Source organism: Cenococcum geophilum (genome assembly GCF_001692895.1).
Source record: "Cenococcum geophilum 1.58 unplaced genomic scaffold K441scaffold_80, whole genome shotgun sequence".
NCBI lineage: Eukaryota > Fungi > Ascomycota > Dothideomycetes > Gloniales > Gloniaceae > Cenococcum > Cenococcum geophilum.
The window spans coordinates 16,212-29,589 of record NW_027137638.1 but is presented as its reverse complement, the minus strand read 5'-3'; the positions used below and the strand labels follow the sequence as shown (position 1 = coordinate 29,589).

Sequence of the window (13,378 nt, the reverse complement as noted above, 5' to 3'; positions counted from 1 at the left end):
CTAAGAGATGATAAAGGACGGGTGTGCCTTAACGAGAGACCGGTGAAACCCCCTGTAACGCCCATCCAGGCTCAAGGATTAGGACTCCAATAGTATGTCCACGGTTCAATTTGGGTGGCTGAATCAGCGGTTGAGTCAGATTTTGCAGGCGATGAGGCCCGTGCGCTTAGCGACTGTCAGGCACCCAAGCAGAAGTCGTGGCAGACTTTTAGTCATCACCAAAATCACATCACCGGGGTATATTCGACTTAATACTATGCCAAGACCCGTGATGTAGCTTTGACCGATAGAGGCTTAAAGCTGGAGGGGTGTGTTGGTCTAGGTCGGATTTTAATAATTAACCTGCTCCTATTCTAGTTGCCTATTACCTTATAACTTCATACTATTTCTATCTCTTACATTGTTACTTGCGTCCTATAAATTGTGGCCCGTGCGCACCAATAAATCAGCTGCATTCTTAGGCGGTCAAATGTTCTGCCCCATCACCGGAGGTTTGAAATCAGGTAAGGGCCAGGGCTCAGGAGGAGGGTTCCGAGACTTCTAAGACGCGCGTTTTGGGTGTTGGGTATAAGGAACAAAGTCTATATCATTGTTTTCGCGGTTTCGCACGACGATTGTAGTGTATTGATTGACGGAGTTATTTATTTACAACTCGAAGAAGTTTTGATGTTCTGGTCGCGCGCACAGGCCACAGTTTATATCACACCGACAATGTAAGGGATACCTTTTTATTACCTATTAGTAATGTCGATTAAGTGACAATGAGGTAATAGTTTTAAATCGACGTTAGTGTCGACGTCAGTCTTTGCTACCTATCTGGTGTATATAGTGATGCTCTAGAGCCTCTTGTAATGAGATAGAGTCATCATTCTTTTTATCTTTTGGTCTTCCGATCGACAACATGCTACGAACTGGTCGGGTATCACGTATCGACAGAGGCTCGTCTTGCATGTTCTTCATGCCTTAAGTTATACATCATTCCCTGACGCAATATTAGCTGCACAGTCCCGACGGGGAAGGTTACTGTGCCTGGTCTAATGCATATCCGGTGAGTCTACCATTCCTCGCACTAGTTTTACTATGTCCTTTAAGCCTAAATGCCACATCTTTGCGCCCAATGCTGTTAATGAGTGTATCTTAAATTTTTTTCCATTTTCCAATTCTCAGAACGCCCAAACGGCCGCATCTGGATCCAGCAGTGCACCGTTCAAACAGCTCAGCTTGCTGTATAATTAGTTCTAGCTCCTGTTGTGACAGCGATCAGCTATTCAATTGGAAGCCAGGCTATCTCATCACTGTTCCCAACTCTGATGGGACTAGTTGACTGGGGCCTGCTGAGTCCTCAGCATCAGACGCTAGTAGTGTTATTACTTCTATCGTCTTGTTAAGCTCTGTACCTAACTCAAGCGCTGGCACTGCCTCGATAGCATCGCCAAACTCTTCATATTTACCAGCGACATTGACAGCCGTAGTTATCCCTGCTATTGCCACAGATACGCCGAGCCAGAATAATGCGCCGTTTTCAGCCGGTCCATCGGCAAGACAAGTCGGGCTGGCTTTGTGAGTCTTTACGGGTATTCTCTTGGTTACTACAGCCATTGAATTCGTCGTGTTACTTAGGAGATATAAGCGTGAGCACAAAATGGTGTTAGAACTCGAAGCAATGTCCCAGCAGCCGGCGGAGAAAGCTCAGGAGATGCCTGAAACCCAACGTATGGAAATTACGCCACGAGAGATGGCGCCATGGAGAATAGTCCCACAGGAGCTAGCAGGAAAGATGCCTTGATGCGAAATACAAGATAATCCTGGCGTTCTGAGATAAGAACCCGCTTGATTGAAATATGTCGGACGGACAGGTCAAAGATGAGAACGCTATGGAGGGAGACTCTTGAGCCTCAATATATACAGCCAAAAGAAGGCGGTCAAGATACTCCTAATCTATACCCACATAGGCAACAGGATGACGATCGCAATTAGCCGGTTGTTCGACAATATGGAATCCTGATGAAAGAACTAATCAGAAAGCAAATTTAGACCAAAAAAGGAAGGAAATAGGCACTTGCGACGATTCTAGGCCAAGTTAATTAGAGGCTTTAAGCTCTTTATTAAGATAGGACTGTAATTTCACTTCTACGGTACGTTTTTAGAAGCTTTGTAGAGATGTTTTGGGTCTTTTTGCTGAGCAATGAAGATAAATTTTCTTACGCGTGACGCTAGATACTCTATTTTACATGTGCGTACATGTAATCTAGCTAATATTTTGTTATATACAATTTATAACGATATCCCTTCCGCTGGTGACGTCCTACGAGAGGTGGACCGTGCGCGAACATCAGAATTAAAAGCACGCGTATGATCAAGAAGCCTTGATCCTATTGATTCTATTGGCTAGTTCTTATCGATAACAGTAGTACGGAATAGATACGAAAGTATTTGAAGGTTCATCTAACTCCAATGTGGATCTAATTGAGCACATATTGTCTTCACTTGCAGCCACCCGCCGTACAACAACCCCGACATGCATCAAAACAGCGGAAACGCCTGAAATCATCTCCTTTACAGAAATAGGACGAGTAGCCAACAGCTCCACGCTTATGCCTCTCTGCACTTATGCCTTCTGCTCAGGAACCAAAACACCACGATATCTCATTTCGCCATCATTTAGCGTCTTCATTGCCTTCGTGATACCGGCTTCGTTCATTGGAAACTTCATCATAATAGGCTTGATGCCATTGCGCGCGGCAAACTCCAGCATCTGCCTGTGGATAAGACGCGGCGCGACAATGGATCCCTGAATGCGGATGCCGCTCAAGATCAACGGCATGTACGGGACTTTGAAATCGCCGCCCGCGACGGAGAGAGGGAAGATCACGCTATCGGGAGCCATGAGAGGTAGGTAGAGGTTCCAGTCTAGACAATAGATGTTAGTAAAAAGTGAGAAATAGAGTTGGGGAGGAGAGATAAGTACCAGGCTGCGCGCTCGTCGTGACCAATAGGCAGTCCACCTTCTTCCCAATGTTCAGCTCCTTCACGCCCTTTGTCGCAAAGAATTCTTTCGCGCCCAACTTCATAGCCTCCTCTTTCTTGGAATCTGTCCCACTAAAACTTACTACATCACATCCCATCTTGGCCGCAAATTGTATGGCCAAATGACCCAATCCGCCGATGCCGATGACTCCGACTCTCGATGTTGGTTGAATATCGTACATGTGCAACGCATTGAATACAGTAGCACCTCCACACATCAACGGCGCGGCCTCTTCATCAGTCAACTCACCCGGGAGAGGAAAAAGGAAGGTCTCTTTCCAGACTGCGTGTGTCGCGAAGGATCCCTGGTCCAGGTCTGCGAAGCCGTACATGGCTCTCTCAGGGCAGAAGGTCTCACGGCCCGAAAGACACCAGTCGCAGGTACCGCAGCTGTCGTGCTCATATCCCCAGCCGACGCGGTCGCCTTTCTTTAGGTGGCGCACCGCAGGGCCAACGGCTTCAACCACACCACAGCCTTCGTGACCGAGGACCATGTCTTGTCTTCGGTAGTGTTCATCGGTGCCACAGACTCCGGAGGCTGTTACGCGGAGAAGAACTTGGTCGCCTTTGAGGTCAGATTTGGAAGTGCTGCTCTTGACGATGGAGCCATCTTTAGAGCCCTTGTAGACGGTGAAGGATACCATAATTGCTAAAATTTTCGGTACAAAGATTGCTTGAAGTCAGGAGAGGATTGAGAGCGGTGGTGTGGTGAATTGATAGAGAAATGGAAGTTATCTATATATCGAAAATCGTTTCTTTCGAAGAAAATATAGATTATTAATTGCTCTCTGAAACTTTTGGCAACAATGGCGTTGTCGATCCAGATCGGGTTTTCTTACCACCGTCTTACTACCGTCTTACTACCGTCTTACTACTGTCTTTAATGCCTAGTACCCTAGGTCCCACCACCCGTTTCTATTACCTACTTTGACTTAGTTGCCTGGACCTACCTCATGTATAAATAGCTTCTTTTCTTCATAGTTTGAATAGACAGAGTCCTCACCCTTTACTTACTCATCGGTGCACGGACTACCGATCGACAGACGTCCACACCCCAAAAAATGTCCAGGAGACGCGGACTCAAGCTAGGAAGTGACTTTAATTCTCGACATTAACCTACTAGATCCTAGCTTCAAAATCTTAAACAGGAGAACAATAGATTTCCATCCTGATTCCCTCCTAGCTTCCACTGTGTGCAGGGATGCATGTAACTATTTTTATTAGTTACATAGCTATGATTACTATAACCTGATTAATCATAATCAAAATCAGTCTTTGATTATGATTGCATGTTTATAATTAATATAATCACCCGTAGTAAGAATAGGGAGGAGTAGAATGTGGTGATAAAGCTTTGGCATTGAGAAAGTTGTTTATTAATTTTCCTACTATATGGTCGGTGTTAACTAAAAAGTGCCGAGCCTGCAGTTTTATCCCTTAACCCGCTGAGGTGCAACGCTTGGGCCAGTTTCAGGGCCGTGCAGGAACACCGTGTGCAGTTCTCATCATGGAGGTTGAAACAAGAGCCTCCTATTGGCCAGATCTTATCGATAACACTGCGCCCGAAACAGCGGGTTAAGGGGTATACAGGGGCGTCCGTGCGGGATTTTAGGAAAAGTTATTGTATACGCGTCGACGCGTATCTTATCTGGAGCTCCTTTTCAATCACTACCTACCAACTATGTGAAGAAGTAGTAAGTACGACTCGTAGAGCCTCTCTTACGCTAAGGTTAATCTAATCCTAGTTAGGAAATTAGCGTATAATTAATATAGTCAATGTAATCAATTAGAATCAGGTGCGGTGATTTTATAATAATCAAAATCTATGGCCTGATTACGATTGCGTTGATTATGTGCATCCCTGGTTGTGTGCGGACCTACTCAACTGTGCAATGCCGTTCGAAAACGCATAATTTGTAAGACAGATCTCGGAGTGGTCGCCTGTGATTGGTAATAAGCCCGCCGGAAATTCTTTGAAACGCCCCCGCCTTCTAGAACAGAAGAGCCGCAATACTCGGGTCCATGCAAAATACCTTCTCATTAAGCCGTCAGGTCTCCACCGACTGAGGAATGAATGATAAAGCAACTGGACGCCTTGTTGTTCCAGAAGATTCCGATGATTAAACGCAGAACACCTTTTTGACAATTGTATCTTTAATCAAGACATGCAATCGTTGTTGAACGAACAGTTGGTGTTGTATGGATAAAGTTCGGAGAAGAGTTCGGATATCGCCACTTTATTAGCATGCAGGGACAGCTGCAGCATGAGACGACCGCATCTCATTTCACTTACATTCTATCAGGCCCTGCCTGCGGGCTTCGATTTCTCATCTCGGCGTCTCCGCCCGGGATATATACGTTATGTGATACGGAACCTCCTCGGCATGGATTCCATGACGTTTTCCATCAGCTTCTCCATCTAGTTTTCCTGGATAGCGACAATGCCGTTATTCGTAAGGCCCTCGGGAATCAGAACCAAATGCGTAAAACCGACCTGAATCTGTGGTCCTGAAGCGCACTGCAGAGGTCCCTCCCCGAGTTCGTCATCAACTCAGCCCTGTCGACGTCACGAAACAAAAGCCACGAGCATCGAGGAGCATCTAGATAGGCGATCTCTCGACTCGGAAAAAAAAAACTGGGCTATCAACGTCACAATAGAAAGGTTGATCTGTGACGAAAAGTGACGTAGAATTCTGCAAGCAGCAAACGCCACAGCCGTTGCCATGATTTTGTGGCGAGCTTCTTTGCAGAGCTGATCTAGGGGATCACCGATGCACGTGCCACAGACAGCGTTTTTGCATTTTTAAATATTTCTCCGCGGAGTACCAAAACATCATATTTGCATCTGAAAAGGTGCTCAATGCGACTATGGCACGATGACAGATGGTGGTAAATTGCAATCACGAGCAAGCACAGAGAGTGTGAGAAGTGCGTAATATGATTTAGTATTAACCACGACGATAATCGCTTGAGACTACGTAGCCGCCCAAACCAAAGCAAAAGTCAAAACGCTGTGGCTGTACAGCTCAGCTGAAAACAATATCCAGAGTCCATCTGAAGCCCTCACCGGGGTATTTGGGTATATCCGCCGCTGGTTGTGATAAGAATGTTTGATGCCCTCGCCACGAGGAGTTTTATTCCTTTCCCGGGCTCCTCGCCGGTTGTGATTGCTTTGAAATATCAAAAGTCGAAAGAAAACAGGACGCGAAAGGAAACCCGAACTGAACTTTTGAAGTCTACACTGAGTGACGATTCATAATGCTGAAACTCCCGTCTCCAACACTCCGATAAAAGATGCTCCCGGAAGGTGTAATCCGGAAGATGATGAGAAACAATCCGACGCCGTGCCTTATGCCTGCGAGAATCGGAACCAGCTCGCAATGAGACCGTGAACAATGCCGATGAAAATATGCCGGAAAGCAGAGCGGTAGACCACCGCACTTACTGCCTCGAGAAGTTCCTGCTGACGCGATGCCACGCGCCCTCGAGGCTGGTGCGCGTGCGCGAGGAGTTGCTCTCTGCGCTGAAGGTTGAGGATGTAGAGCTCTGGCGGGATGCTCGTGGATGCATCTCATCGACTGCGTTGCCAGCACCACCGCGGCCAATGTGGTAGACAGGTGCTGCGTTATCCATCAGGCGTCGTTGTTGTGCGAGCTCTTCGTCGAAGCTGAACATTGCCCGCTCCTTCTCGCGGTGGATGTTACCAGCACCGCCACGGCCAGAGGTGAACAAGGCGTTCGATGGTGGAGGGGTAAGCTTGACGAGAGATGCTGGTCCAGTGGCATCGGGGCCAGGAGTGACGTTCTTTGGGTTGACTCGAGCGATATTTCCTGCGCCGCCACGGCCGGCGTGGTAGTAGTTGCTGGCAGGAACGGAGGGGTGCGGCTCGGTGATTTGGTAGGATGGCATTCTGATTTTGGTCTTACAAATCTGTTGCTAGAGAAGTTTGAGGAGCTGTTGGTATTGGTGAAAGTGGTCAGGAGGTGTTGATGTTGCTGTAGGTGGTAAGGTGTGTTGCTTTGTATTATATATGCTTGAGAGAGGATTGCTGGCAGAAGGCTTGATAGAATGCGTTGAATATGATGGGCTCATCTCATGGCAGCAGCCAGCCCTGGCCTCTTATAGTCAGGGAAGGCTGCGCTGACTCCATCGTGAAATCTCTGCCCTGATTAATCATGACACAAGGAGATCCAAAAATTGCGTGTCACGCAGAGCCTTGATCGCAACTTAGTTGAGAGCAATTTGGAGACGCTTTGCAGTTAACGGCAGGCCTGTGCGCTACCGTGGTCAGGCGCGTAGAGGCGAAGCACGTAGCGGGCGAGTGCCTGAAAATCCAGCCTACTGGTTGCTTGGCAGGCGTTTCGATCTCGTAATACGCCTGGCCTTCTGGCAACGACTGGCTCATTCGACCGCGCCTCACTGCTCAACGCGACTTGGGGAGCCGCTTCTTCGGACGCAGCGAAGGTTTCCATTACCCCCAGAAAATTCCCTCAATAGCGGCCATCGTGAGATTGCAGGTCGACGGCGTCACAACCTGGGAAATGTGGCGGGAAATATTCACGCAATTTCGACCTTTGGCCATGGACATCAGGGTGGCAATGATGTCGCCGGAGCGATCTGGCATCTGCAGGAACAGCATTTCCAGGCAGAGTAGAAAGCATTCCTTCTCCCGAGTTCCGAGCGCGAAATCTCCCTCGGAGCTGACGTCGCTGGCCACTCTGCAAAGCTGGGGAACGGTCACAGGATTCTAGCCTACTCGGAGACAGCGAGGCAAGCCCCCTAGCTAGAGCTGAGAGGTGAAGCAGGAGTCACTTGTGTGTCTGATTGGCTGGCGATAATCCGATGTGCCCCTAGCACAGTCTCTCCTGACTTCAAGGTATCATTTTCCAATATCGTCACCAGATGCGACGCTAACACACCAAAAACTCACGATCCTTGGCATGAAGTCTCGAATCCCGTCTTCCTAATCAAGATCGACACGCTTTCAGTCATACATACTTCCATCCATAGGGTATCCCAAAGCCATGGAACAACCAGCACAACGCCATTAATGCAAAACAGCACACAATTTCGGCGCCTGCATACAAAAAATTTCGCTCCAATGGTGCATCAAACGAGAAGTTAGTAACAGAAATGGTGGGACTTGCGGTCAACATGCGGGGAAACAGGCATCATTTTGGAACCAGCAGAGTGGCGCATCGTTCGGGAGAAACGCAACGGAGTTTTGGTGACATGTCGACCCCTTTCAGCTCGCTGTAGGAAGGCTAATTTCGTAACTTGGTTTTCCCGGAACAGGTATCCCGATTCCATGACTAACGCCCGTCCCAAGCGTTATGCAGCCGTCCAAGAAAGAAGTTGCGGAGGCGGGAAGGCGGTTTGTGGAGAACGGCATTTGGGGCGAATGGTAACGTGCCGTGCCACACGCTGCGCCTAGGCAAACTTTGTATGGATGATGTCCGGGTTTTCTTGCCATTCATCCTTCTCGACCCACATCTTTGCTTCGTTAGCGTCCCGGTTAAGTCTTCTGTCCCTTAGCGGACAACTAACCTTCTTGAAAGTACTGAGGCCAGCAAGGATACTCCCGCCAGTCCACGTGGTGTATATTCTTTCAGGCGGTGCTAATATTTTAATCCTCATATCCTTAACAGCTAAACGCTGTACTTCATGAAGAAGCCTACTGCCAAATCCTTTCGTGAGCGTGGACCCCCCTGAAAGAACAATGTTCCCAAACAACGATTTCCGCAAGTCCATGTCCGTTCTGTTGATTGCGTCAACAACTATTTGGTGAACACCAGGATACTCGAGTCCGATAAGTTCCGGATTGAAGAGAATTTCTGGAGCCCGGAATCTCTCTGCGCCAATCTAAAATGCCGCAGTCAGCGTATGTTCTGCAGTTACACATTTCCGCAAACCCACTTTTAGCTTTTTCCCATCAGGCAGTGTGTACTCGACGCTCTTCCCGTCTGTCCTTGCAGCACTACCTGACCATTCCTTTTCCTCTTTGGCAGGCTCCAATGCAACATACCCTGTTGTTTCCTTGATCATCCTGACAGTTTCTTTCTCCGCGCTCGTGTGAAAGACGTGTCCGCTTTTCCTCAATAATTGCTGCAGATGCTCCGTTACATCCCTTCCTGCCACGTCTATCCGCCTAATACTATTGGGAATTGCAAATCCCTGAAACACAGGCACTGCATGTGATACGCCATCCCCGGAATCGAGAACAATGCCCGTTGTTTTGCCAGAGGCGTAGAGCGAAAGAACGGCTTGGACAGAAGTGTAGAGAGCGGGAACGTTGAAGGTTTCGAAGAGGATCTGCGCTGCGGTGTCACGGTGTTCGCGGGGATTTAGTGGCGGTTCCGTGAGGAGGACAGGATGCTATTAAATGTGATAGCTTCTGCATTAGCCATTGTTTCATTCCTTGATTAAGAAGCGGGCGTTCGCTGCTTCGGGGCATCAAATCCTGACGTACATCCTCGCTCACTGTCTTCAGCTCCTCTGTGTAAACATACTGCCATATCCTCTCCATATCATCCCAGTCTGTGACTATGCCGTGTTCTAATGGATAGTTGATCTTAAACAGACCCCTATATTGTTGCGCTTGCGGTCCGATGAAAACATCGCCTTCTAAAGCTCCTGCCATTGTCCGTACGTGTTTTGGCCGCCCAACAAATGATGGAAAATAGCATTTCGGTACATCTTGCCCAGCGAAACCAGCTCGAATCGTCCCACTGCCATTGTCGAGCACAATTGGGGCATTGTGCAGTCGGGAGCCCATCCTGGGGGCACTTTGTGGTGTGATATTTGTAATACGCGATAAAGGTAAAGGGTAATGTGTTTTGAAGCTTAAAAGTGGTTGCTGTGAGGTGATGTCGTCGGGTGCATATTGCGAGTTGAGATGCGCGTTGACATTCAATTTCTAAGACGCGGAAATCTTGCAGGGGTCCGATTTCGAGTCCGAGCTCCATCACGTGCATGAGCTTTGACCTCCAAACCCCAGGGTTACGAACCAGCATTTAGAACTTCATTGCATCCATCAACCAGCCCTACAGATGTTATTCTAGGTAGTAGGTTTGTCGTATTTGAGCTATACATTTTTGTAAGCATTCTCGGGGGTGCTTTACTGCAGCGCAGACCACCAAAGTAATTTAGTGATTAATTATATTTAAGAGTGTGCTAAGCTACACAACTCCTGTTAACGAAAGTGAATATATAAGAAAGCGCAAGGACAAAGAAATGAAAGGGGGGGATAGATAGTTCTTGCAACAAGGCTGATTGATAGCTTAAATTTAACAGAGTCCGGCAGATTTCGTTCAAATCAATGGAAGAATATGGACCAGTATCAAATATGATAGGAAACAGCAGTAAATGCTGCATGTATGTCGGCATTATGGTTACAACGCCCCTTCAAATTGCGTTGCTGGGCTCGCATCCAGATAGCAAGTGAGGATATTGTATCTAGGAATGGAAGTAAGCTTTCTCCAAATCTACCTAAGTTTAATTCGCAAGGCTCATGGTGTTTCGTCTCAATGTATTCGTTAAATGCGAGAGATTCCCGCCGGTAACCTAGCACTCCCGACTTCACTGATCAAGCAGGAAACATCGAGCTGCAACTCGCCCATTAGCCCGTAATGGTCTGTAACCCATTCCTCGCACCCAATGTCCCTCATTTCTTGCCTCTTATCCTCTGCAACCTTAACCCCAACTCCAATTCTTTCCAATGTCTTCACTCTAACAGCTCCGCTATATAGAATCTTGTCCATCCTACTACATCCAAACTTGTTTTTCATCCACTGCGGGACCTGATGGCCCCAAGTATACCCCTCTTCGCTGTCTTCTTTCCCTCCAAGCTCAAGATAAGCATCCTTGAGTCTATTCTCTGTATGCAATGTACGGTCAAATGGCTGAATAGCGTTGAGGTCGCCAGCAAGTAGCGCTGCTTGGACGCTGTCCGCGTGCAGGTACTTTGCAGCTGCAGCGAGCTGCAACGGTCGGACTGGAGGATCCGAAGCCAGCGACTCAAGATGCGTGTTGCATAGTCGCACTACCTGACCCTTGCTACCCTTTATATCGATGAATAACCCGTCCCGCTCAAATTTTGTAACCCAGGGTACCCGGAAAATCTTCTTAATGTTAAACCGTCGATCCACCAGTGTTGTAGTCCCGTAATGTGGGCTGTCCCAGCTGCGCTCATCAATATCCGTGAGAAAGAACCTTGCCTGCACCCACTCTGCAGCTTGTATCTGTGCCAGGTCCGTCTGGCCCATCTCTTGCAGAAATATGACGATTGGTTGCGCGGATGGCATATTCAATACTAAACTTTCGAGGTGCTCCAGGGCACCGGCCATACGTGGTTTGGCTCCATCACTCAGAACATCTATATTCCAAGTAATGAGCCGCATAGTCAACGCTCCCGTCGTAGAGGTCGCGGCGGATGTCGCAGAATGGGCTGTAGGAGCCGCTTGCCAGGCCGAGCCGTTGAATTCATAGTAAGATTGCGTCCTAGGTTGGTAATGGGAGTCATCAAGCTTCTTAGCAGGCGGTTCTGCTAATTTTGAAGCTAGGATAGTTTCAATGGACCCCAGTTTGGGTGGTTCGCGAGCCATGTTCGGAGCGGTTTCTCCGACGCGGGTTTCCAATCGACGCACGAAATATTTGGCGACACAGGACCTGAGTTAGAAGTGGCCTAGAACGGTAAATCATTGCTGGCGTCATCTTCTCGAACATGCACCCATTTGGCCGATATCGAAGCGGGGAGATGCAGGTGCCCGATATTATCTCATCCCTAAACCAAAATAAGCCTTGGGTTGCGAAGGTTAATCGAACCTCGCCTCGGAGGCCTTCCTCGATATAATCATCAGCTGCAATTTTTTTTTCCGTTGCACCGCTATTAAGAAATTAAGGTAGGTGAGTTGACTAAATGGTCGGCCTGTGGCCTGCCCTTTTATCTCTGGCCGCTGCTGCCAGAGATGAAAGGGGATCATGAGAAGAGAGGAAGTGAATACCATCCTCCTATTTTTCAGCACGAGTTTTGCGGAGGACCGGAATTCCCCATATAGTCCCAGAAGTCGTCGCAATCATTGTAGTTGCAATGCAGCCGCTCTTAGGAGGTTTGCCGTATCCCACAACATCTCTAATGATCTCTTCACAATTTACTTCTTTCTTAATGATTTTGTATTGCATCTTTCAAGCAAAACCTCCAAGGAAAATTACCCCCTTGTTATTTTCATTGAGACAGATCTTAGTTTCTCATTTGGTCTTCCTAAACCCCATGGTCCATGCCCTGAATATTTGCCATACCCACCAAGCATTCTCCTTCACGCTTCCGTTATCATATTCCGCACTACGGTTTCCAACATCTGCCATTGCACATACAGTATTTGCAACTGGCCCAGGCCATCGCTGGTGGATGTACGCGGCTACCATATCCTGGCCATTCGTGATACCGCCTATTCATAATTTAGCCCATGCAAATGTCATGACGATTTAAGTGGATGGAGCCCCCAACTACCCTTGGAAATACAGATTAGAGAGGAGGCAAGAGATAATATAGTTTACCACTAGTCCACATTTTTCCGTCTTGTACCCATCTCTTCTCCGACCATTCTACTCTCGGGAATTTCTTCTTTAATATCATCGACACCAACGCCCGTGAACCCGTCGCTTTCTTTCCATCTAATACCCCAGCATATGCTGCAACAAAAATGCCAGTGCAAATTGTCATCAGAGTCACACCCGCCTCGACATGCTTCCTCACGAAGTCCAATTCCTCCTCCCTCGGCACCGTGTTCGGATCCGTACCCGGAACGAGTAAGATATCCAACTCACCCGGTTTAACACTAGCGTCAGATAAACCAGCGTTGATGCGAAGACCTACGTTGGCAGTGCACGCCGCAATGCTGTTGGCTCCAGCGAAGGAGATATGCGTTATGGATATTGGAACTCCAAGAGCAATGAGTGGAGCGGGTAGATTGCAAGCTTGCAAATATTCCTTTGTAAGCATATCAAAGAGATCCACGGGGGAGAGGTCAAGGAGTTGGATTGGGGGCACGACAAGGACGCCAATGCGAACGGGCTTGGGATTGCCTAAGGCGGTCATTTTGGAGAAGATCGTAAGGTACTGCACTTAAGCAAAACATTTATTACCAGAATAATTGATTTAAAAGGAATGAAAGCAGTTCATTATATCACCCCTATTTAGTAGGATCAGGCATCAGGCAACAGAATTCTGGAACTCGTGATTCGTCAGTGGTGGTTGAGCAAGTTTTGTAAGCCATCTCTGGGGCCGCGTAACACTTTTATCTGATTTAGTTCTAGCTTCACTTCTCCTGAAGTAGATTCCGGAGATATAGTC

General features: G+C 47.8%; 6 protein-coding genes across 6 annotated transcripts; all 6 read right to left on the bottom strand.

Annotated features, from left to right (window-relative positions):
- Nucleotides 1-884: 884 nt before the first annotated feature.
- On the bottom strand, nt 885-1,774 carry K441DRAFT_670207 (uncharacterized protein). The gene has a single exon (XM_067650248.1). It carries the CDS (start codon nt 1,597-1,599, stop codon nt 1,285-1,287), a length of 315 nt encoding a protein of 104 aa, XP_067497228.1. The 5' UTR covers nt 1,600-1,774; the 3' UTR covers nt 885-1,284.
- A 612-nt stretch (nt 1,775-2,386) lies between these two features.
- Nucleotides 2,387-3,982, bottom strand: K441DRAFT_670206 (GroES-like protein). Its single transcript, XM_067650247.1, has 2 exons — nt 2,969-3,982; nt 2,387-2,910 (listed from the first exon to the last, which is right to left on the bottom strand). Exons 1-2 carry the CDS (start codon nt 3,669-3,671, stop codon nt 2,609-2,611), a joined length of 1,005 nt encoding a protein of 334 aa, XP_067497227.1. The 5' UTR covers nt 3,672-3,982; the 3' UTR covers nt 2,387-2,608.
- A 2,486-nt stretch (nt 3,983-6,468) lies between these two features.
- On the bottom strand, nt 6,469-6,936 carry K441DRAFT_592712 (uncharacterized protein; the record flags this gene model as incomplete). The annotated part of the gene is made up of 1 exon (XM_067644894.1): nt 6,469-6,936. One exon carries the CDS (start codon nt 6,934-6,936, stop codon nt 6,469-6,471), a length of 468 nt encoding a protein of 155 aa, XP_067497226.1.
- Nucleotides 6,937-8,457: 1,521 nt separating this feature from the next.
- Nucleotides 8,458-9,802, bottom strand: K441DRAFT_592506 (Actin/actin-like protein; the record flags this gene model as incomplete). Its single annotated transcript, XM_067644885.1, has 4 exons — nt 8,458-8,520; nt 8,575-8,889; nt 8,944-9,402; nt 9,497-9,802. 4 exons carry the CDS (start codon nt 9,800-9,802, stop codon nt 8,458-8,460), a joined length of 1,143 nt encoding a protein of 380 aa, XP_067497225.1.
- A 760-nt stretch (nt 9,803-10,562) lies between these two features.
- Nucleotides 10,563-11,630, bottom strand: K441DRAFT_690985 (uncharacterized protein; the record flags this gene model as incomplete). Its single annotated transcript, XM_067652441.1, has 1 exon — nt 10,563-11,630. One exon carries the CDS (start codon nt 11,628-11,630, stop codon nt 10,563-10,565), a length of 1,068 nt encoding a protein of 355 aa, XP_067497224.1.
- A 643-nt stretch (nt 11,631-12,273) lies between these two features.
- On the bottom strand, nt 12,274-13,123 carry K441DRAFT_592634 (PfpI endopeptidase-like protein; the record flags this gene model as incomplete). The annotated part of the gene is made up of 2 exons (XM_067644892.1): nt 12,274-12,473; nt 12,583-13,123. 2 exons carry the CDS (start codon nt 13,121-13,123, stop codon nt 12,274-12,276), a joined length of 741 nt encoding a protein of 246 aa, XP_067497223.1.
- Nucleotides 13,124-13,378: the final 255 nt, after the last annotated feature.

What these genes read in the sequence shown, in the direction of transcription:
- K441DRAFT_670206 (XM_067650247.1), bottom strand. Translation starts at nt 3,671, where the DNA reads ATGGTATCCTTCACCGTCTACAAGGGCTCTAAAGATGGCTCCATCGTC. An exon ending in CACGACGAGCGCGCAGCCTG is followed by an intron (nt 2,911 to 2,968) that starts GTACTTATCTCT and finishes TCTATTGTCTAG; the next exon opens with ACTGGAACCTCTACCTACCT.
- K441DRAFT_670207 (XM_067650248.1), bottom strand. Translation starts at nt 1,599, where the DNA reads ATGGCTGTAGTAACCAAGAGAATACCCGTAAAGACTCACAAAGCCAGC.